The sequence below is a fragment of the Hoplias malabaricus genome, chromosome Y (genome assembly GCF_029633855.1).
Source record: "Hoplias malabaricus isolate fHopMal1 chromosome Y, fHopMal1.hap1, whole genome shotgun sequence".
NCBI classification, from domain to species: domain Eukaryota; kingdom Metazoa; phylum Chordata; class Actinopteri; order Characiformes; family Erythrinidae; genus Hoplias; species Hoplias malabaricus.
Window position 1 is genome coordinate 83,676,806 of NC_089820.1, and position 23,939 is coordinate 83,700,744.

Consider the following 23,939-nt stretch of genomic DNA (forward strand, 5'->3'; position numbering starts at 1 on the left):
AAAAAGAACAAAACCAAATACACTCAAATAATCCAGTGTCGTCAGCCCTGTTGTCTTGGTGACTCATCAATAATCCATCAAACCTGACCTTCCTCTGGATAGTGAAACACAACTATACCCCAAGGCCAGACCTGTTTAAACCAAACAGAACACCACTGTCCCTTAAAAACAGCCATTAGGAATGAACCACGGAGTTTTAGGGCCACGGCGTTGAGAAAAGAAAAAATAAGATTCCGAAGTAAGAATCAGAATTCTGAGGAAAAAAGTCTCGGAATATTTGAGTAAAAAAGGTCTGTATAATTCAGAGAATATAATCAGAATATTTGGGTTGTTATTGATTATAAAATGTAGACAGACAGACTCACCGTCTGTGGGCCATGGGTGAGTTGTGAAAGAAGCAGTCAGTGAAGTGAACAGAATTATTTATTAAACACATTCACACGACATGACGACTAACCCCCGTCAGTGCAGCCCCTGACTGCGACGCATACGGCTATAGTTTATTGAATGAGTCCGAGGCGTAACGCGATGGAACCTCGTGGAAACACCGGAGTTCCACTCGCTCTGGATCCATCATTTTTGTGATCATTAATAGCATCATGTGAAACTACATGCCAAGAGTTTGTGCACCAATTCAGGGTTTAAACACTAATCACACCGTGGTCCTGATGTGGAAGAGAACTGAGTGTTTAATCAGGGGTTAAACACTAATCACACTGTGGTCCTGATGTGGAAGAGAATTGAGTGTTTATTCAGGGGTTAAACACTAATCACACTGTGGCCCTGATGTGGAAGAGAACTGAGTGTTTATTCAGGGGTTAAACACTAATCACACTGTGGTCCTGATGTGGAAGAGAACCGAGTGTTTATTCAGGGGTTAAACACTAATCACACTGTGGCCCTGATGTGGAAGAGAACTGAGTGTTTATTCAGGGGTTAAACACTAATCACACTGTGGTCCTGATGTGGAAGAGAACCGAGTGTTTATTCAGGGGTTAAACACTAATCACACTGTGGCCCTGATGTGGAAGAGAACTGAGTGTTTATTCAGGGGTTAAACACTAATCACACTGTGGTCCTGATGTGGAAGAGAATTGAGTGTTTATTCAGAGTTTAAACACTAATCACACTGTGGCCCTGATGTGGAAGAGAACTGAGTGTTTATTCAGGGGTTAAACACTAATCACACTGTGGTCCTGATGTGGAAGAGAACCGAGTGTTTATTCAGGGGTTAAACACTAATCACACTGTGGTCCTGATGTGGAAGAGAACTGAGTGTTTATTCAGAGTTTAAACACTAATCACACTGTGGTCCTGATGTGGAAGAGAACTGAGTGTTTATTCAGGGGTTAAACACTAATCACACTGTGGTCCTGATGTGGAAGAGAACTGAGTGTTTATTCAGGGTTGAAACACTAATCACACTGTGGTCCTGATGTGGAAGAGAACTGAGTGTTTATTCAGAGTTTAAACACTAATCACACTGTGGTCCTGATGTGGAAGAGAACTGAGTGTTTATTCAGGGTTGAAACACTAATCACACTGTGGTCCTGATGTGGAAGAGAACTGAGTGTTTATTCAGAGTTTAAACACTAATCACACTGTGGTCCTGATGTGGAAGAGAACTGAGTGTTTATTCAGGGTTGAAACACTAATCACACTGTGGTCCTGATGTGGAAGAGAACTGAGTGTTTATTCCTGAAATCTATACCATAGTACGACTTCAGCAACACACTGCATTCCACAGTCACACTGTGTGTCTGCTCCATTATACGCAGCGAATTATTCCGAGAATATTCTCAGAATTCGGACTTTTTTTTTAATCTGAATTTTTAGTCGGAACACGTGGCCCTAAAACTCCGCCGTAGGACTGAGATGTTAATGTGCGCTGGAAAGTGGAAAGCATAACGCATGAAAGACATGCACAAATCTGTTCAAGGTACCAATTTGTCTCTCTGCTGTCCACAATATTACACACGTGTTTATTCGTTACCGTAAAACATACGACAAAATAAAGTGTTTTAAAAAATAATAGACCGGAAAATGCTGTGAAATTAAGTGTTTCCTAAGGGTAATAAATATTAGTGTTTGTTTTATTTAAGGTTGGATTGGGCAAGTGATCATTATTAACTGTGTCCATGACAAGACAGTATTGATTATAACTGGAGCTGTGCTCCTGCACTTATTCTGGAGGGTTCTGCATTGATTGGCTTTCATTGATTAAAACAAGAGCAGGGCTCCTGTGTTTACTCCAGGGCTCTTTATGTTGATTAGCTGTCAATTCAAGTAGAACTGGTATCTGCACAGCTTCACTACAGTTTACAGTAAGCTCTCAATACAACAATCAAACAGCCGACAGAACAAACAAACACACAAACAACAACCTGTCAATCTCCAGACACAACCAATCAACCACCGCCACACAACCACCCAGCGCTTAAACCCCAGACACAACCAATCAACCACCGCCACAAAACCACCCAGCGCTTAAACACCAGACACGACCAATCAACCACCGCCACACAACCAACCAGCGTTTAAATACCAGACACAACTAATCAACCATCTCCACACAACCACCCAGAGCTTAAACACCAGACACGACCAATCAACCACCGCCACGCCACACAACCACCCAGCGCTTAATTACCAGACACAACCAATCAACCACCGCCACACAACCACCCAGCGCTTAAACCCCAGACACAACCAATCAACCACCGCCACACAACCACCCAGCGCTTAAACACCAGACACGACCAATCAACCACCGCCACACAACCAACCAGAGCTTAAATACTAGACACGACCAATCAACCATCTCCACACAACCACCCAGCGCTTAAACACCAGACACGACCAATCAACCACCGCCACACAACCACCCAGAGCTTAAACACCAGACACAACCAATCAACTATCACCACACAACCACCCAGAGCTTAAACACCAGACACGACTAATCAACCACCGCCACACAACCACCCAGCGCTTAAACACCAGACACGACCAATCAACCACCGCCACACAACCACCCAGAGCTTAAATACTAGACACGACCAATCAACCACCGCCACACAACCACCCAGCGCTTAAACACCAGACACGACCAATCAACCATCACCACACAACCACCCAGCGCTTAAACACCAGACACAACCAATCAACCACCGCCACACAACCACCCAGCGCTTAAATACCAGACACAACCAATCAAACACCACAGAAAATAAACAAGTAATTGTACAAACATTGTAGAAAATTAACAATCAGTAACCCTAGACAACCAGTCCTACACTGCAGACAAAAACCAAATAATCAAACACAACAAGCAAAAATATCACTGTTTATGAAGGATATTCAGGCAGATTCTCTTTGACACTTGCATTTCACTTCATAAATTTTTTTTTTTGGGCCTTAAAGATAAAAGTGTACGGAAACTCAAACTGCTTTTCAGTTCATATTTATCTGAATTATTACATTCACAGAACATTTATCAAATCAAATATTTATTTATGCCCTTGGCGTCACTGATGGAGAGTTCATGTAAATATCATTCTCAAACATATATTTTTTCAATGATCCCACAATTCCAGGGGTGAGAACTACTGATCCTCAATGAGCATGTGTAACATAAGGGTGTCAAATTTTAATGGCACTACATGTATAATTTTCAAACACACACACACACAAAGCTAAAATATAGATATGTAAAATCACAGTTTAGCCAGCGTTACTAAAGCCAGAGTCACAAACTGAACATCTAAAGTCTAAAGTGATTCTGCCCAAAGCGTTTTGTTCAAGGGCATGTGGCAGAGAGCAGCAGCTGGATTCAAACCCATGACCTTCCTGATCCAGAGCCAAGCTCCTGTATCACTGACCTGCCCCAACCTTCACACTGACCAACAGATTTATCCTCAAAGCCATCACCAAACACAGAGGAACGTGACCAATGTAAGCCTGTGTCTCCTACACACACACACACACACACACACACACACACACAGAGACACACAAACACTATCCCTGAAGATCGCTGGCATGCTCCACACATACTCCAGTGACTGAATACCAGGCACACACACACACAGCAATACTAACTAAGAAGGGAATCCGTGGCAGTGTGTGTGTGTGTGTGTGTGTGTGTGTGTATCTTTGATGAGGTCATGTTTATTACACACATTTTTGATTACATGAGGTCCATTTGACACTGGATGAGAGAGAGTGTGAGAGTGAGAGAGAGAGAGAGAGAGAGAGAGAGAGAGAGAGAGAGAGAGAGAGAGAGAGAGAGAGAGAGAGATGCAGACAGACAGCCCAGATAAGTAAAAGACTATGGCATGCTACCATTTTAGAAATCCTCATTTAGAGGCCTAAGAATATATGTGTGTGTGTGTGTGTGTGTGTGAGTGTGTGTGTCTCACTGTGAGGCACAAAGATAACAATCAGCTGACATGCAAGGCCACAATTTTACATATCCCTGTTGTAACAAAACACAAACTGTACCTTCACAGATGAAACCCAAGAATAAAAAAAAATTAAACTAAATACATTATAAAATATATCTTCAACGTTACCATGATTTTATTAAAAGCCATTTAGCAGCACTTCCATTGGTCTGAGAGCACCATGAAATGTTCCCACGCTGAAAGGGCAACTGGTTCACCAAATTATAAGTCAGTTACGATGATGTACGACAGCAGCACTCACCCGGTCTTTGTCATCAGCAACGTCACACAGTACGTCGTCGAGGTCCAAAATCCCGCCGTCTCCATGCTCCAACCGATGAACTTGCACCCAGTAACTTGCATCCTAAGGTAGAGGCAGGAAAACAACACTTTCTTCAATTCTTTTACCGACATTTATTTTCTGGCCAGTGTGTTTCAGGTCATTCTTTCCTAATCACAGGGAAAAGTGGGAAAATGACCAAGATTATTTGCTAAACATTGATTGATTTATTCATTGCCTGTAACCCTTATTCAGTTCAGGGTCGCGGTGGGTCCATAGCCTACCTGGAATCATTGGGCGCAAGGCAGGAATACACCCTGGAGGGGGCGCTAGTTCTTCACAGGGCGACACACTCACACATTCACTCACACCTACGGACACTTTTGAGTCTCCAATCCACCTACCAACATGTTTTTGGAGCATGGGAGGAAACCGGAGCACCCGGAGGAAACCCACACAGACAGGGAGAACACACCACACTCCTCACAGACAGTCACCCGGAGGAAACCCACGCAGACACAGGGAGAACACACCACACTCCTCACAGACAGTCACCCAGAGGAAACCCACGCAGACACAGGGAGAACACACCACACTCCTCACAGACAGTCACCCAGAGGAAACCCACGCAGACACAGGGAGAACACACCACACTCCTCACAGACAGTCACCCAGAGGAAACCCACGCAGACACAGGGAGAACACACCACACTCCTCACAGACAGTCACCCAGAGGAAACCCACACAGACACAGGGAGAACACACCACACTCCTCACAGACAGTCACCCAGAGGAAACCCACGCAGACACAGGGAGAACACACCACACTCCTCACAGACAGTCACCCAGAGGAAACCCACGCAGACACAGGGAGAACACACCACACTCCTCACAGACAGTCACCCAGAGGAAACCCACGCAGACACAGGGAGAACACACCACACTCCTCACAGACAGTCACCCAGAGGAAACCCACGCAGACACAGGGAGAACACACCACACTCCTCACAGACAGTCACCCGGAGCAGGACTAGAACCCACAACCTCCAGGTCCCTGGAGCATTGACAGAGACACCACCTGCTGCACCACTGTGACGTCCAATTGATTCAGACATTGCAAAATTGTAAAAAAAAAAAAAAAGGCAGTTTATATAAAAAGAGACTGTAGTATAGCTTTGCAGTTAAAAAAAAACAGGGGGAAAAAAAACCCTGAGGGATTCAAATACCACAGCTATTAAAAACATCACACACACTCCCTGGTACAGAACACCCAGTCTTTTATTTCACTGTCTGAAAGCAAGGTAAGACTGCATGGGTCAGCCCTACCAGTGTATGTTCCCTTATATTGTGGATGTTCCTTCCAAACCTGATCCTGGAACATGTTTTACTGACTCCTCTGCTCTAGTTAAAAGAGCAGTTCTCTTACATTAGTCTCAGTGTGTTGATGTCTATCAACGAATAAACTCAGAAGTGCACAGAAGCGTGCTCTAATCTGTATGTTTTCAACTAGAAATACATTTTCTAGAACAATACTTTGCCAAACAGAAGTGCCACGTGTTTAAGCCAGTGGTTCCCAGAGGTAACGTATTTTTGTACGTTTATTTTAAACATTGTAATTCATACAGAACTTCTTACAGAGCAAAACCAAATGACGGAAAACTCTGTCCAGATGTGTGACCAAACCCTGAATAAATAATAATAATGTTTATAGAGCATTATATATTTTTCGATGTCAACAGAGACATGAGAGAAAGTACAGCACGGTTAACCCAACGACACATTGTTATTGCTTTAGTTCCAGAGCCAGAGATAAACGAACAGAGTCAGGACAGAGTCATGGTTAATCCACTGTTTACAGTAGGTTTATATGGAAGTGAGATATTACACGTGTGTAAAAGATATCCCCAAATCATTCAGCCATACTTGGAAGTCAGTAACCAATCAGAGAAAGTTCTACCTGTGAAGTCCGGCCCCTCTCCTCCCTGAGCCTCTTCTGCAGAGAGAAGTGATGCTTCCACATCCAAACGCAAACACTGAGACCTACACACACACACACACACACACTTTGTGGAGCTGACTGACACAATCACACGTCCATTCTTTTTACATCATCAGCCCTTTCTTTTACTCTTTTTCTCCGTTTCCTCGCCTTTCTTCTCTAGACTTAGCTGCTCTGCCCTAGATGAGGACGTATTTGGTAACATGAGAGATCAATTCTGAGACAGTGGAGATGCAGTGTGTGTGTGTGTGTGTGTGTGTGTGTGTGTGAGTAAACTGAGAGGTTTCATTCTATTAAAGCCAATGAGAAGCAGCGTGTGTATCAGATTGCTTACATCACATTACATCACAAAGTAAATAATTCATGGTATATTTTAATAAATATATATGTTTTAGAATAAAATATTTCATTTTTTAAAACGTTTATGACATTAGCTACAACAGCTCCAAAGGTATTATTGGATACTAAAAAGCGATTATGTAGTACTTTAACAATCTGAAAGAATAGTACAGAGTAGATTTTCAGAGGTGAATGTGTGTTCTCTGTAAACAGTGCTACAGTACAATAAGTTAAATCAGGAAAGGCAGGGATCTAGTCCCTGCACAACATTTACCTCATGTTAGACATGCCTCCTAAGGCCTAACAGCACACAGTTGTAGCCAGAGGCTAAATAAACATGACCCTAACAATCATTAGCCCAACATTTTAATCTGGACGTTAAGTTAGACCTGGTATGTTTGCTCCTCGGCTCCCCCTACAGCTGCAATTCACTTTTAAAGCACAGTCCTGAAATCAAGGGGGAGCAGGGGAGGGATTTAAATGCTGTAATTTTAAGGTAGAAATACTACCTAGTGTTCCTTTAACTTGAGAATAAAATAGGCTCTGGCTCTACCACTGTAAACAGTGCTAACTTTGCTAAGAGTGTGAGAGTGTGTAGACAGCACTGAGAGACACAGCAAAATAAAGTGGGACCCAAATGATAGGGTGGCATTACGTCAGATGTAGACTGAGTGGAAGTCATGAAGAAACTGTAACCAGACACAGAAACATGCACCAGACACAGAGTGTGTGTGTGTGTGTGTGTGTGTCTGTAGGATTCACTCTATACCGACCCCATGCAGCAACAGCAGACACCAACATGCAGAAAGAAAGAGGCGTTTCACAACACTCAACTTAACCACTCATTTACTAACCCACACACACCCACCCTGACTGACCGCCCTCTGTGTGTGTGTGTTTGGGGCACAAATCCTCCACCCATAAGAGCTGTTTACACTAAAGAGCCTAGCTGGGAAAAACATGTAAAATATTTCAAGTCTCCAAACAGAGCACATGTGTACACACACACACATACACATACACATACACATACACACACACACGAAAGACCACTTCAGTTTCACACTGCTCCACTCCCCAGAGGAGACTCTTTGACGTGGTACAGCGGGGCTTTTGGGGAACACTTAACATCCAAACAGTTTTTCACACACAGTCAGTGTGTGTTCTATGGCCCTCTCAAACCTTTTGTACACGTTGGTTCTTTAAAGAACCACAATTAAAAGGTTCTTCAGAGCTCTGAGGTCTCCACGGTGCTAGCACAGTCATGAAAATGCAGCCCTAACAATCTGCACAGTATAAGACTCCATTAAGATACTGGTAGGAGGTCATAAACACGCCCTTCTAGAAAGTCCTACTCCATTTCTCATGAGCCTCGGTTCTCCGTATGCACATCTGCAAAAAAAGTGTAAAGAAAGAGGGCTATTGTGTGTGCGCTCTGCATGTGCAGGCGCACTTGGGTGATGTATTGATTTACCCGGAGGAGTTAATGGCTAATGAACTCCAGACTGCTGAAAAGTCTTTAAATATAAATCACTGATAAATGGCCTTACGACGACTGTGTGTCAGTGTGTGTCTGCAGATCTTCATCCATCTGTGCTAAGAATAGTCCGGCACATATGGTCAGTACAGCTATCGTCCCTGAGGCTAAAATTTAAACTTCAACCCTTCACACAGTGTCTGTGAAGAGCGGAGGGAGTCTGTAGCTGGTCTGGTGCTTTGTAGCCAGGGCAGCCCTTACCTGTTTCTGAATATTAATGTGTTTGTGAACTGCACGTTGCATTTTAAGCCCTACTTGCTGCCACAGCACTCACTGAAATGAATAGTTGGGCCTTGTGTTCTGGTTATATTTGTAACCTCAGTTTAACTCAGGAGACCAAAGCCCTATTGGGACGGATTAGTTTTATGTGGGGGGCTGGCGTAATGTCATATTACCACAGGAAGTTCAATGTTTAAAGCACTGGATAAGAGCTCTCTGTGAAAATAACAGGGACAGGAGTTGCTACTCGAGTGGATCAGGCACAGCAGAGCTACTGGAGGTTTTAGACAGGTTACTACTGTTCCGAGAACAGCCCTTCCACCAAAAATAAAAATACCCAGCCCTCAGTGACCTTACAGTCCTTCATGAGAGATTATTAGCAAGAGGATGGGAAGAACTTCACTCATTCTTCACACAGTTATTAGAACTGATATTGTAAATTGTTTACTCATAACTTAAAGAGTAAGACATGTACATAACACAACCCGGAATATGACGGAATACTCCCCCCATGTCAATTCGAACATGATTAATCTAATATATTTACAGCAGGAAAAAGGCTTCGGAATCTTTCCTGAAACAGGAGCGTGCACTCAGGAAAAATGACTGAAATTACCTATACGGACGGTATCATGTTTCTGTTTAAAGCCCTATTGTGACAGCATTAGTTTCACCTGTGGACAGGGGGGAAAGTAATTATGCCTTTTTTAGTGCATGCTCACATTTCAGGAAGGACTCTAGAGCCTTTTACCTTCTGTAAAACTTGCAGTGAACATATCCCCAGGTTTAATTAATTTGGGGAATATCCCGTCATATTCAGGGGTGAAGGAGCTATTTGCGGGTTTTCTTAAGCATGAAGGTCCTGGAGGAGGCATTTAGAGGTAAGATGTACACTCCAAGAGTGAGGAAAAGCTCAGCGGCCGAACCACACCACACTCAAGTCCATACTCAAGTAAACCTTTAATAATATGTTTGTGAAGGATTACTAAAGTCTCGCTCATTATCTGTTACGAAGGACTGGAAGGAAAGGCTGCTGAGAGTCGCTGGATATTTTTGGTAGTTGGGCTCTTCTCAGAACCAAAGTGACAGTCTAAAAACTCCAGGAGCACTGCCGTGTCTGATCCACAAGGCTTGGGTTGAGTCTCCTCTCCTAAGATTTCTTATCCAGTGCGAATCCACCATAAACACAACTGAGGTCCAGTGCTAAAATGACATTAGCGCAGCTTCTCATGTAAAACTAATCCCATCTGAATAGGGCTTAAAACAACGTTACGAAAGACTGGATGTTTTTGCTTGAGCTTGAGTGTAATTAATTTGATATCAGGATAGAGGGGTGGGAGGACTGGGTGGTTTCCTACCCTCCACCCAATGATACATAGTGCTGTTTCTACTGTGTTGACACAAGAGTAGCAACAACAGGGGCCCTATTCTCCCTACTGCAGCTCAATGAAGCATCACAATGGTTCCAGAGCTGTTATTATAAGGTAAAAATATTACATAGAGTTGCTTTAATACTTTAATAGAGGCTTGAAAGCTGAAAATGCTGTGTCCAACTTCCAGTAAATAAGTCATGGTTATGATGTCACAGCAACACAGTTTATACTGTACACACTCGGGCTGATTTTCTCTATAAACACTGGCATAGAACCAGTTTTGTCTCTTTTTTGTTCGTATAAATACTCGTGAATCGAGGAAAAGCACTTTGGACTTTTTTTAAAACACAATCTAAATTGCAGTGTCTGTAATGTCTTACCATTTTTGACAATGAGGCAGAATCACAGTCAACCTACAGACGGACACTTACTTCAACAAGCTCAAATAAATCATAAAAAATCAGTGGACGCACAAACTATTTCAGAGCCATAAATCCAAGAGGAATTTGAAAGCCAAGAGCAGATTGTGTGTGTGTGTGTCTGTGTGTGTGCGCGTGTCTGTGTGTGCATGTGTCTGCATGTGTGTGTCTGTGTGTATGTGTATGTCTGTGTCTGTGTTTGCGTATATGTGTGTGTGTGTGTATATGTCTGTGTATGTGTGTGTGTGTCTGTGTGTGTGTATATGTCTGTGTATGTGTGTATCATTCTGTCTCCCATCTCCCTCCAACCTTTTCCATCTTTCACACTTGGTAAGTGGTGTTCTCAGCTTCGCACCTCTGTGTTTTAACACCTTATTAAAGTGGCCCCGGCCGACAGCTCAGTGAACCCGAGACTGAAGATTCTGGCTCGCAGCACTGCCCCAAGCCTTTTAGAGCTTTTTCCCCCTTTCCTGTAACACACTGCAGTGACAGTTAATCTGAGTGTCAGACAGATGAGAGAGAGAGAGAGAGAGAGAGAGAGAGAGAGAGAGAGAGAGAGAGAGAGAGAGAGAGAAGTAGTCTGACAAAGAGAGTGAGAGACAAAGAGAATAGAGAGCAGCAGATGCAGCTCACCAGAGCAAATACCCATAACACAGCTGGCCACTTACGTAACAGTGAGGAGCTGTTTCCTGACGTCTCTCTCCCTCCATCTCTATCTCTTTCTCTTTCCTTCCTTCCTTCCTCTAATCTTCACAGCATCTGGAATCTAAGCAAGCTAAGAAAACAAGCTAAGATTTCATCTACAAAGACTCAGGTCAGGTTTTGCAGTGACACCCACTTCTGATTTGTAACACATTTAGTCAAATGTAATTTCTTACTCCCAGCGCAGTGCAGCGGTATCTTCACACTCGAGTGCATTAGTCCAGCACAGAGGTGTTTTACGCTGTTGTTTTTCCATCACCATAAAGAGCTGGTTAAAATGGTAATAAAGAGCCATTTTGTTGATACAGTTGTTCATTTCTAAAACTTCACGTAAAGTCAAATTATTAAAAATAAATTCAGATTGATGTCAAAATACAAGTCATTTAGAGCTAATTCTGCAAAGTGTAACACTGTCACTTCTTCTCACTTTGCTCCTTAATCCCCTGTGCCCATCAATAGTGCCCCAGAATAGAATAACACTAGGGTACAGCACGGCATTCTGGGTAAAAAGTATTGAGAAGGAATATACAGTAGTTATGACCACCTTGATTTCAAAAGAATTGTTGAATAAGACGTCCACAAACTTTTGCCCATGTAGCGTATGAAAGAGGTCCACTACAATGTATGACGGAATGGAACTATTTTACCTTGCGGAAGGTTAATAAACAAACCATTGCACTGAGAGATACTGGCACTACAGCCACAGAACACCAGGAGCCAGTGTCTCACGCTATAGCGCTCCCTCTGGCGTATTATTATTGCTTAAGTACAAACTGTAAGAAAACGCAGCAGGTGCCCAACACCTCAACTCCCAGCGTAACACTCTACAGGGCACTGTCCATCCGACCACTGCAGTGATTCCTAACCTTTATAAGGCAGAGAACAGCTCTTCTACAGCAGCTAAAATTAGCAACAGAGTGGAAATCAATTTCACTAAGACTAGATTAACCCCCCCTTCACACACTCCCACACACACTGAAACACATTATACTGAAACTGAATTAACACACAGCCATTAATCACCTGTCACTGCTAAAACACCGGATCGCTTAAACGGCGCCAACTGCCGAAAGAGGACTCCCTGGTTAGAATTCGTTCTTCTTAAAGATGATCCCGTTTGGTAGATGTCTCCTTTACTCACCTCCGATGCTCTGGCGTTCCCCAGATTTCTCCTTCATTCTCACACGATGCAGGAACACGAAAACCAACTCCAGAGGTTCAAGTATCACAACTCCACTCCTGATCTTTATATGTCACTACACCAGTGTAATGTTATTAAGACTATGAGGACACAGACGCCTGGCATATACAAGAACTTCAGTGTAGAGTATTAAACTACCATGTCGTAGCCTGAAGGACTGGTCACGATTCCATTCCTGGACAAGTGTCTACTACCTTTTATTTCCTCTCAACACACCTTATTCAAATCATCTGTTAATTGTCAGGTTTCATAAGTGTCTTTGAGCAGGAACATGATGAAACCCTGCTGGACACAAACCTTCAAGGACTGGAATGGAACCCTGTTGTCCATCTGTTATGGTGTTGTTCCACTGTATTGGACCCTATTGACTCGACTTCCACTATCCAAATCCGGTACCTGGGGTTTGGAACCGAGTACTTTTCAATCCCCCTGATTGGCCAGAGAGACCTGTCAATCACCATGAAATACAGCCCTCCAGCACAACAGCAGCTCGTAACATTACGCTGAGGTGTTGTAAGAGGTTCAAACGCTCCTCGGATCGGTGACCAATGGAAAAACTCCAGCGAAAGCAGAACGTGCAACACTGGGGCACCGAGCCGTGTTCAGTCCAATACACAACGAGTAAACATCGGCTAACGTTACAGCCGCCGTTGTTGTGGTCTTCAAAGCTTGTGTTTCCCATTAGAGATGGCTCCATTTCCACATGGAAATCTGTACCACGCAAATAATACTGGAACTCTTCCTGAACATTGAAGTAAACTACAGTCTATAGCCGTGGGACGACAAAGTGCACCCATATGGTCAGCGGCGCCAATAAAATACACAATGAGTCTGTGTCTGACGCCCACTTATGTTGACAATGCTGAACATTTTCCTTTTAACCACTGATTTATAGCTTGAATTCAGATGAAGCGGAGCGTTCATTTTTAATCGATGGCCACATCCGAATCTCAAGATTAAAAATCAAAAACCTACCCACAAACAAATATCCGAATTTTTAGGGCCAGCCGAGCTCAGAGTAGCAACAACAGAGGCGCTGTTCTCCCTATTCCAGATCAGTGAAGCATCACAGTGATTTAGAATGTGTTCAAAAACATTGCCTAGCGTTCCTTTAATGTTACAGCTGATCAGTGTGTCGCATTAAACCCATGATCACAATGCGTCTTTACAGCAGTCAAGCTGAGTACCAAAAACACACACTCATTACAAAGCTCAGGTTTTGGGAAGAAGCTGAATTACCACTAACATGTCTAAGCCTCATTAAACTGCAGTTAGCCAGTCATGCCTCTTTAAGCTCCTACAGGAGTTAGGGGTAAAATCCCTACAAAAACACAACACCAAAATAACAGTAGTTAGGTGTGTGCTCAGAGGAGAACAGTAGGACCTTTTTGTGTAAGAGAATATAAGAGTAGCACAAAACTGACATATGAATGAGTGGTGACTAACATCAGACTGCTGTAAGTAACAGACGTACTAGTGACCAATCAATGGTCAGTCAGAGCGGTGGCTCTTCCCGTCTGCGCGCTGTTTGTATGCTGACTGCATCCTGCAGGTGCGCACGCCATTGTTCCAGATCTTACTAAATGGCACAACTGTTTATTCCCGAACCACAGATTTCAGCTACGAATAGCATCCATCTGTAGAAAAGAAAGGAGTGTACTGCATTTGTGGAGTATCCCCATTATAAATGGTGTAGATGCAGATGAATTAAAGGGACCTATAGTGGTTATAGCAGAACTTGTGTGTGTCTATATTTATCGGATTCCAAAGCTTACTGCAGATAAAAATAAAAGCAAATAAATGCATCAATCCAAATTGTAAAGGCACCATTTCTGACAAAATTAAAGAAACACTAAGATTTTGGCTCCTGGGGCGCCCCCTAGAGTAAATTATGTTTACAGCACTGTACTGATTATTAATGGAGGGGGGAGGGAGAGCAGGTTTACTTTCTACCCTCCTCCAAATGTTACATAGTGCAGGTTCTTCAGTGCTGAGCCCAGGCAGACAACGACAGTAGCTCTATCATCCCTACTGCAGGTCAGTGAACCATCACATCATCAAAATCTTGGGAAATACACAACAACAGTTCCCACAATAAACAGGGAAAATACTAAATCTGAAAACTCGTTTTAAAAACTCGATTATTCGTGATTTAACTGTGAAATGTAGTAAATTAACATCATGAGGCAGAGTACTCCATCCCTTACCATAATTTCTTTAAAAACTCCTTTATTAAATGTTACCTGAACGTTACATTTTCCTTTGCAGCATACATTAATAACATTACGTTACTTCTACGTTACATCTCTGAATTTTCTGTAATTTACTGGGCATGTCACTTTCTGAAAAGCAGTGCCATTGTTACGACACTGTACTTTACTCAGACAGACACCAGAAGTGCAGAGGAATCTTCACGGCCTTTAAAGGTTAACAACACTCCACCACTAGATATTTAATCTTCATTTCTGGGACAATAATACAGTGTGTGTTTATGTGTGTGGAAATAGAACGGAATGAACCCTAATCATGGACATCTCCACTTATGGAAACACACACACAGCATTAATTCAGTGCGTCTCTGGCCTTCAGCAGCAGCTGGGAACAGTATGGATCATGACACTGATAAATGGAGATCGCAGGAATCTAATGGAGAAACATCTCAATGGAAGTGTTACAGACGGAGCACTTTAATGTGCCCAAGAACAATATAAAGCAGGGCTATCCAGTTGCAGAATTTAGGGCGTACCCTGCTTTAACACGCACAAATCAGGCGATGAAAGGGATAGTAATAAACTGACGGTTTGAATCAGGTGTGTTAAATCAGGGAGATCACTGACCTGTGCACAGTTCAGTCGATGAGGTCGATGGACAATTTACAAGTGCATAACATTCACAGGCGTGACAGGAGAGGGGGGTGGGAACACCTCCACATAAGGACGCAAAAACAAACGAGCAGTTGATTACAACAATAGGAAAAAAATTACTTAAAAGTGAACAAGGAATTGACTGTCACTTGGTGGGGATCTTGAAAGGTCACACAGGACTCCTTCCCTTCTATTGACAAAGATACATATGTTCTGATAGACTCTAGGTCCTCAACAACACCAAGCTGTACCTTGAACTAATCCAGAGCCACATATGTTCTTAAAAATTCATTCACATTCCTCACTGCTTAAATTAAATAAACAGATGGCACAACCCAAAACATAGCTAAGAAGGGTCATGCTACCAATTATCTTTGGCCTACTGCTACAGCCGTGACACGCGACACCACAGGCACTCGTCCTGAGACCTTCTACAAACCTAAACTAATCCATCACGGCCTGTCATACTCCTAATCAGAGGTAGCCAGAGTTAGGGGTGGGCGATATGGGCCTAAAATAATATCACGATATTTCAGAGTTTTTGACGATATGACGAAACACAAAAATAATTTTATTCATTTCAATAACAAACTATTGCACACAAAATACATCATAAATACTAGTTTTATTCATTTTATTACATTAAATTAAATATATTTAATATGTATTAAAGGTGATGGCAGCACAGTGGTGCAGCAGGTAGTGTCACAGTCACACAGTGTCTGCATGGGTTTCCTCCGGGTGACTGTCTGTGAGGAGTGTGGTGTGTTCTCCCTGTGTCTGCGGGGGGATCCTCCGGGTGACTGTCTGTGAGGAGTGTGGTGTGTTCTCTCTGTGTCTGCGTGGGTTTCCTCCGGGTGACTGTCTGTGAGGAGTGTAGTGTGTTCTCTCTGTGTGGGTGTGAGGGGTTTCCTCCAGATGTTCCGGTTTCCTCCCATGGTCCAAAAACACACGTTGGTAGGTGGACTGGCAACTCAAATGTGTCCGTAGGTGTGAGTGTGTGAGTGAATGTGTGAGTGTGTGTGTTGCCCTGTGGAGGACTGGCGCCCCCTCCAGGGTGTGTTCCTGCCTTGCTCCCCATGATTCTGGGTAGGGTCCGGACCCACCGCTGCCCTGAACTGGAGAACAGCTTACAGACAATGAATGAATAGAAAACCTAATGAAAAACACTTTTTTTTGTATTTTTGGGATACATTTTCATATCAGATGAACACGAATAATTATGTACCATTTGTTCAAACTGTTTTTGTATGTTGTATGATTAAGCACAGAATTTGAGCCCCTGGTTGGTACCATGTTCTCTGGTTGTGAGCAGTGGAACCTACATATTAGGCACAGAGTTTTTGTGTGTGAAGTCAGTGCGTAACTTGAGAAGCCACTCCCATCCCTGTCATTTCTCATTCCATGCAAAAAGGCTATAAATAGTACAGTCATCCCATGATAAAATTATATCACATGGCATTACTTTTGCTCTTTCTTGGATCATTTAGGGATAAACCTTGTCAGACAATTGGGAAATCAAAATTGAATGTATCGTTTGTCATAGGACTTTGAAATTGACACTATAGTCAACATAATCTTGTCTGTCAATTATTTTTATTCTGTTATGTCCCTGTGTGTTCATGTACTGTCCCTTTAAAACCACACTACCACGCTGTAGTCACTTGATTCTGCAATATGAAGGAGATCCTAAACGCCGAGGCCGACCGAGCAACTCAAGCAGCTCGTACCAAAGAAAAACACAGCGTCTGTTGTGTTGTGTTTTGACTAAATTAAGAAGACACTGAACAAAATGAAGTACAATGTAAACTCTTAGGAAAAAAAATAAAGCAAAGCACAATCACACACCAAATATAAACTAATATAAACTACTATCCCAGCTTTAACACTGGAGAATATTCACAGCACAAGCCTCGTCACTGTCGAAGTATGAGGGTCAAATATACAAAAACTAAATAATAATTTGATAATTGTAATTGTGGTAAAATGTACAATAAGTCGTGATATTGATTTGCGCTCATATCGCCCAGCACTAATTTATCGCCCAAATGTGTTCCTTTGAGAACACAAACAAAAGCAATGTCTATATATATATATATATATATATATATATATATATATATATATATATATATATATATATTCCAAATATTCAGGAAAATGCCTGTAAACGTTATTACCCTGTTCAGGGTCACGGTGGATCCAGTGCCTACTGGGAGTCAGTGGGCATAAGGCAGGAACACACCCTGCAGAGGTTGGGCATCACTCACTAATCCAGTCATTCAAACACTTTCACCTATTGACGCAGTTGCAAAGCCAATATGATGCAATTTGTCACTATGAAAAGAAACAGGAGCCTCTGAATCTCCAGTTCAGGGTCATGGTGGTGCCGGAGCCTTCGTGGAATGACTGGTCACAATGCGGGAACACTCCAGTACTGGGCACCAGCCCATCACCACACACTCACACACAGGGCCAATTTTACACATCCAATCCACCTACCAAGGAAGCCAGAGCATCCGGAGGAAACCCACACAGGCACAGGGAGGACACACAGAGCTCTCACAGACAGTGACTCGAACCTTCAACCACAGAAGCCTGGTGCTGTGTGTCATAGACACCGCCCGTCGCAATGTTGGAAGAGCATTAGTACGGTGAGGTGTTAATGTTGAATGATCATTTCTGGATCACAGACCCCACTCTGACTCATCCTAAAGGTATTACATCACCTCATTATCGTAGAGAACTGTTTCACTGTTCCAAAAACCAGCGCCATGTTGGGTGCTCAAGAGCTCCCCCTTCTATTGCAATATTTCTCTGTGGTGATTATATAAATCTGTAACTTCTGTCAGCAGTGGGTACACCTGGAAATAGCTGAATTCAGCACAAAGCAAAGCACACTGCAGAGTTTAGTCTCTATCAAATTCAGCTTAGTTGAGTCAGATGTGCTGAAGTGCGGAAGTCATTAAAAGTGAAAAAAAGTAAGGAAATGTGTGTTTGATAAATTATTTCTTTGTTGTAACAATGCTTCTCTGCAATAAATCTTACACCATTGGAGTCGGATCATTTCCCTTTTAAACGGTGCCACGTTTGTAAGGAAAATGCATTTATGGGATGAGCTGTAGAGCTCAGTATGTGGGTTGCACCCATGAAAAATTTGTCAAAACCCAACATCGACTCGTTTGGTGTTCGGTGGTGAACTGAATGACTGAAGTTTGAAGAAACAAGAACATATTGGCAATTTAACAATTTATTAATTTAACAAACAGGAGCCTCAGCAGCGTGTGGAAGAACCACACACAGCCACAACAGCCTCCACCACCTCCTCACGCTGGTCACCAGCCTGGTCACACACTGCTGTGGAATGGCATCCCATTCTTCAACAAGCATTTGTCGCAAGTCAGCCAATGTGGGTGTGCTGGTCACTCTGGCACCAACAGCACGCCCAAGCTGATCCCACAGGTGTTCAATAGGGTTGAGGTCAGGAGCTGGCAGGTTACTCCCACTCCCACAGTCTGAAGGTAGTCTCTGATAAACCCCGCTCTGTGGGGGGGCGAGTGTTGTCATCTTAGAGGATAGAGTTCGGTCCCACACTGTGGAGATATGGGATTGCTGCTGGTTGCAGAATTTCTTCTCGATATCTCTCTGCATTGAGAAGCCTCCAATGAGGACTACCCTTGTTTTTCCAGTGAGGGAGATGCCGCCCCACACCATCACACAGAAGAAGCTGTTTGGCATTGGCCATCTCTATGGAGCACAAACTGATTCATTCAAAGAATGTAAAGCAAACTGACTCATGTTAATCGCAGTTTACAGTAAAATTAAATATAATAAATAATCACTTACAGAATACGCTGGTGGCAAAACACTTAATTAAGCCAAATTTACAATCAGCCCCAATTAACAACTCACTGCAGCAGTGCTCCTGCCTCCCAGCTCCAGACATTTGTAGAACGCAGATGCTCTCATCCAGAGCAACTTACCAAAATGCTTTTTCATCTGGTTCAGCGAATAGTGTGTGCCTTTTAGTCTTACATGAACTTCTGACCTCTCTACAGTACAGGTAGTGATACACACACACACACACACACACACACACACACACACACCAGCCCTGTGCATATATTAAAGCTGCAGACTTGTTAGCCCTGTTCCCCAGAGCTGAGTGTCAGCACATTTCAGAATGCACAACACAAAGAGGAAGAAAAGATCTCCGCTTGATTAAACAAAGGTGGCCAAAACCACAAATTACTAGCTCAGTTCAATACTATGTCAATTCCCATTCCTCGCAACAATGTGGTAGTTTTAAAGCAATAACCCCAAAGGCGGCATGTGGTTTTACCTCTTTTATGACCTATTCCTCTTTATCAGCTTAACACTTTAATGTAAAAACAGCCACAAGATACAAAATCAACATCAATTAATGATGCACAATAATAACAAAAGCATCCTATTGACGTTTGATGGAGAAATTAAGAGGTGAGTGTTTTAGTGAAAGCTAATAATGGACTGGGAAAATCAGATCATTTCTGGCTGCGGAAATGTGTGATTGTTTATTTTTTATATATATATATTTCTCTTTATCACTAATGCACTTAGATGTAGGCTCATATTTGACATTTTATAAATGTTAGATATAAAAAGTGTATGTAAACAGAATGTATATAGTGAAAAACACTGGATATATGCGTCTTCAATTTCTATTACCATCCTATTACCATATTAACAATAATGACAGTAAACAATTCCTCTGCCAAGTAAGAAGTATACATTTCATAAACAGTAGGCCATGGTTGTAAAGCAGAATTTAAAGAAAGAAAGAAAGAAAGAAAGAAAGAGAGAGAGAGAGAGAGAGAGAGAGAGAGAGAGAGAGAAAGAAAGAAAGAAAGAAAGAAAGAAAGAGAAAGAAAGAGAGAAAGAAAGAAAGAGAAAGAAAGAAAGAGAAAGAGAGAAAGAGAAAGAGAAAGAAAGAGAGAAAGAGAGAAAGAAAGAAAGAAAGAAAGAAAAAGAGAGAAAGAAAGAAAGAAAGAAAAAGAGAGAAAGAAAGAAAGAAAGAGAGAAAGAAAGAAAGAAAGAAAGAGGAAGAGAGAGAGAAAGAGAGAAAGAAAGAGAGAGAGAGAGAAAGAGAGAAAGAAAGAAAGAAAGAAAGAAAAAGAGAGAAAGAAAGAAAGAAAGAGAGAAAGAAAGAAAGAAAGAAAGAAAGAAAGAAAGAGAGAGAGAGAGAGAGAGAGAGAGAGAGAGAGAGAGAGAAAGAAAGAAGACTGAACCACTATGGATTTTAACTGATGTTTGCTGTCAAAAGCACCCAGTGTGTACACCATGTATTCTGTAATAGGTCTGAAGGCAGTTCAGGAAAACAAATTACATACAAATATAATACTCCTGTGCAAATCCAATTAAATACAACCTTATTACAATTCCCAAATATAGCAGGAATTTATATGGCATTTAAATTATGCCTAATACGGTTCATATGCTGGCATTAATATCTAAACACTATTACCCTAAGACAGACTACAGGGTCTAAATACATTTCTCCTTGGCTTTATTTTGTTAAACTGTACTACCTCACACAGGGCTACCATTAAACAATATTTGTTTTGTGTTGCAGTGGCTCGAATGGATCAAACACAGCAGTGGTCTTGGACCTGTCAAGGTCCACCAACAAAACATTTCCAGCAAACAGTGTCCAGCGGCAGGTTCCTGTGACATACGCAACAACAGATGAGCTACTGTCTCTGAATTTACATCTACAAGTTTTATCAACAAAGCAGAGTGGACAATGAGCGGACACAGTGTTTAAAAACCCCAGCAACAAAACCTTTAACGGTACAACACATACTAACAAGCCACCACCATGTCAGTGTCCATGTCGTCTTAGAAACGATGCAGCACTTGAATAAAACCTGCTCCACCAAGCTCCTGTGAGGGTCCTGGTCATTAAAAGGCTAAGCACCAGCTCTATTAAAGTGTCAAACAAATGAATACAGTGGAGTTTGAGTTCCTAACTTGTGTTTATTGATAGTCAGAAAACATGTTATTTCTTACTAATTCAAGGAATAAGGTTTAAAAGGTTTATAAGGTCCCCCCCCCCAAACGGTGTTGGGAAACTCTAAAAGGCGTCTTGCCTGTGACGTAGATGGTGGACAACAACTCTAGAAGAACAATTATATAAAACGTTACCTCAAAACTTCACAGTAAATAATAAAAAACACGGAATAGTTGCTGTGCTGAATCATTACGTAAACAAGTCAGAATATCACGATTATCACAATGCTACTTTTTTAATATCGTTTTAAAAATGATGACGATATTATCACGAACGATACGATATGGCACAGCCCTAGTAAGAACATCAATAGCTTCTCCTGCAGCAGATCTCACTGAAAAACAATAACACAGCAGACTGAGGCTCCATTACCAGCTCAGACAGGAACACTGCGCTACATAAAATAAAAGGTCTTTAGGAAAGACTACATTAGCCTACCTCTGCAACCCAGTTAGGAAGCGTAATTCACTCTGTGTAAGAGCATCCAGCAAATGCCATTAATCTAAAGCAATGTAATCACCCAGCACTAAAGGTCCTCACTCTGAATTCGCTTAGCATAAAATAAACACAATAAATATGACTCCTGAACAGACTGTGACCCTGTGGAAGCAAGAAGCTTCTAATACATGTCAGTCGTTTAATCCATAGTAAGTTCACTAACTACAGAGATGCGATGAGGCAGGGTTAGATACCTTCTAGCTACGAAACATATGTCTGGTAGTAAATTTGGACAATCTCACAGAACCCATGACACTAGGATTGTGTAGATTTGAAGACATATTTAAAGGGTTTTTCCTCACTACAGCTTTTTTCTCTGACCCGGATCTGCTTTCTCCAAGGGTTCAGTTCATTTGTTCGGGTGTGAAAGCTGTTTTCGGGCCCAGATGTCGCTTAGAGTCCACTCTAACATGTTTACAGTACCGCCGTTAGGGCTGGACGATACAGCAGAAATTTATATCACGATATATTTCTAAACTTCAGTCGATAAGATACAATTCTGATATCGATATAAACAACATAAGAGCCACAGAAAAAGTGCCCAGAACAAACAAGAAACATGACATCACCGTCAAACACAAACCTCTCGGCTTTGTCAATGTTAATATTTTTAAACTAACTTTAAAATTGAGGCCAGTGAACTGAGAGGTGCCCTCTAATGACCGTCAGTCAGTGACACACACTGTAAATAATGTATACTAAAATATTGAAAATGTGTATCAAAATCACATCATTGTTATTGAAACATTTTATATTGTGATATATATTGATATTGAATTATTGTCCAGCCCTAACAATGGTCATTATTTGGCTGTACCTGTGAGGACGTCCCATTTCTCATTTTCATTCATTCATTATCTGTAGCCGATTATCCAATTCAGGGTCGCGGTGGGTCCAGAGCCTACCTGGAATCATTGGGCAGGAATACACCCTGGAGGGGGCTTCACAGGGCAACACACACATTCACTTTTGAGTCTCCAATTCACCTACCAACCTGTGTTTTTGGACTGTGGGAGAAAACCAGAGCACCCGGAGGAAACCCACGCAGACACAGGGAGAACACACCACACTCCTCACAGACAGTCACCCGGAGGAAACCCACGCAGACACAGAGAGAACACACCACACTCCTCACAGACAGTCACCCGGAGGAAACCCACGCAGACACAGGGAGAACACACCACACTCCTCACAGACAGTCACCCGGAGGAAACCCACGCAGACACAGGGAGAACACACCACACTCCTCACAGACAGTCACCCAGAGCAGGAATCGAACCCACACCCTCCAGGTCCCTGGAGCTGTGTGACTGCGACACTACCTGCTGCACCACCGTGCCGCCCCCATTTCTCATTTTGCCATACATAAAGTACACTTACGTGTGGTCCCTCTGCACATTAGTGCAATCTTTGGTAAAAAGAATACATGGTTGTGTACTAGAGGATAACTATTCTTGGTTAAAATGTTTTGAAATCCCAGTAAGGTGGATCAGAGTGGAGGGATTTTGTTTACAGTCATCTGACCATTCATGGACTTGTTGATTCATTTCATTACACATTGAGCTGCACTATACTCACAATACTCACACTATACTCACAATATACATTGTGCCACTGCAGATGAGTAAAATAGTTCAGTTTAAAAAATAAAAACATGCAGAGCCTGCAGGCCACACAAAAGACCCATGTTTGTAAACAGAAAACAAATCTATGTCCGACTTGGAGTGCACCGCCCTTGTTCTTGTATCGTGTTTGTGACTTGATGAGAAATCAGTCTGGGAACATTAGGATAAACATAAATTCACAAAAACGCTTCTCTTCAAATTTGAAATAATAAACTGAAAGGAAATATGAACAATATAAACAAGTCCCACAGTAAGACAAGGTTTCTATTTGATTTTTGTCTCAAAAATACTGAATCAATGCACTCTAGCCCAGTAAACGTTTAGCCGTTGATTCAACGTTGAAATAACGTAATGACTGCCGTCTAATCAACGTTCTCTTAAGGCTGAAA

At 42.2% G+C, this 23,939-nt stretch overlaps 1 protein-coding gene across 3 annotated transcripts in view; it reads right to left on the minus strand.

Annotated features, from left to right (window-relative positions):
• The window catches only part of LOC136677833 (partitioning defective 3 homolog), a 160,105-nt gene that overhangs the window by 133,286 nt on the left and 2,880 nt on the right, over positions 1–23,939 (minus strand). For 2 of the 3 annotated variants that reach the window (XM_066655497.1, XM_066655496.1), the window contains exon 2: positions 4,708–4,809. The exons of the other annotated variant lie outside the window; for it this stretch is intronic. In XM_066655497.1, coding sequence (XP_066511594.1) covers positions 4,708–4,809 — 102 coding nt within the window. The remainder of the gene's footprint in view (positions 1–4,707; positions 4,810–23,939) is intronic. 3 annotated transcript variants of the gene reach the window in all.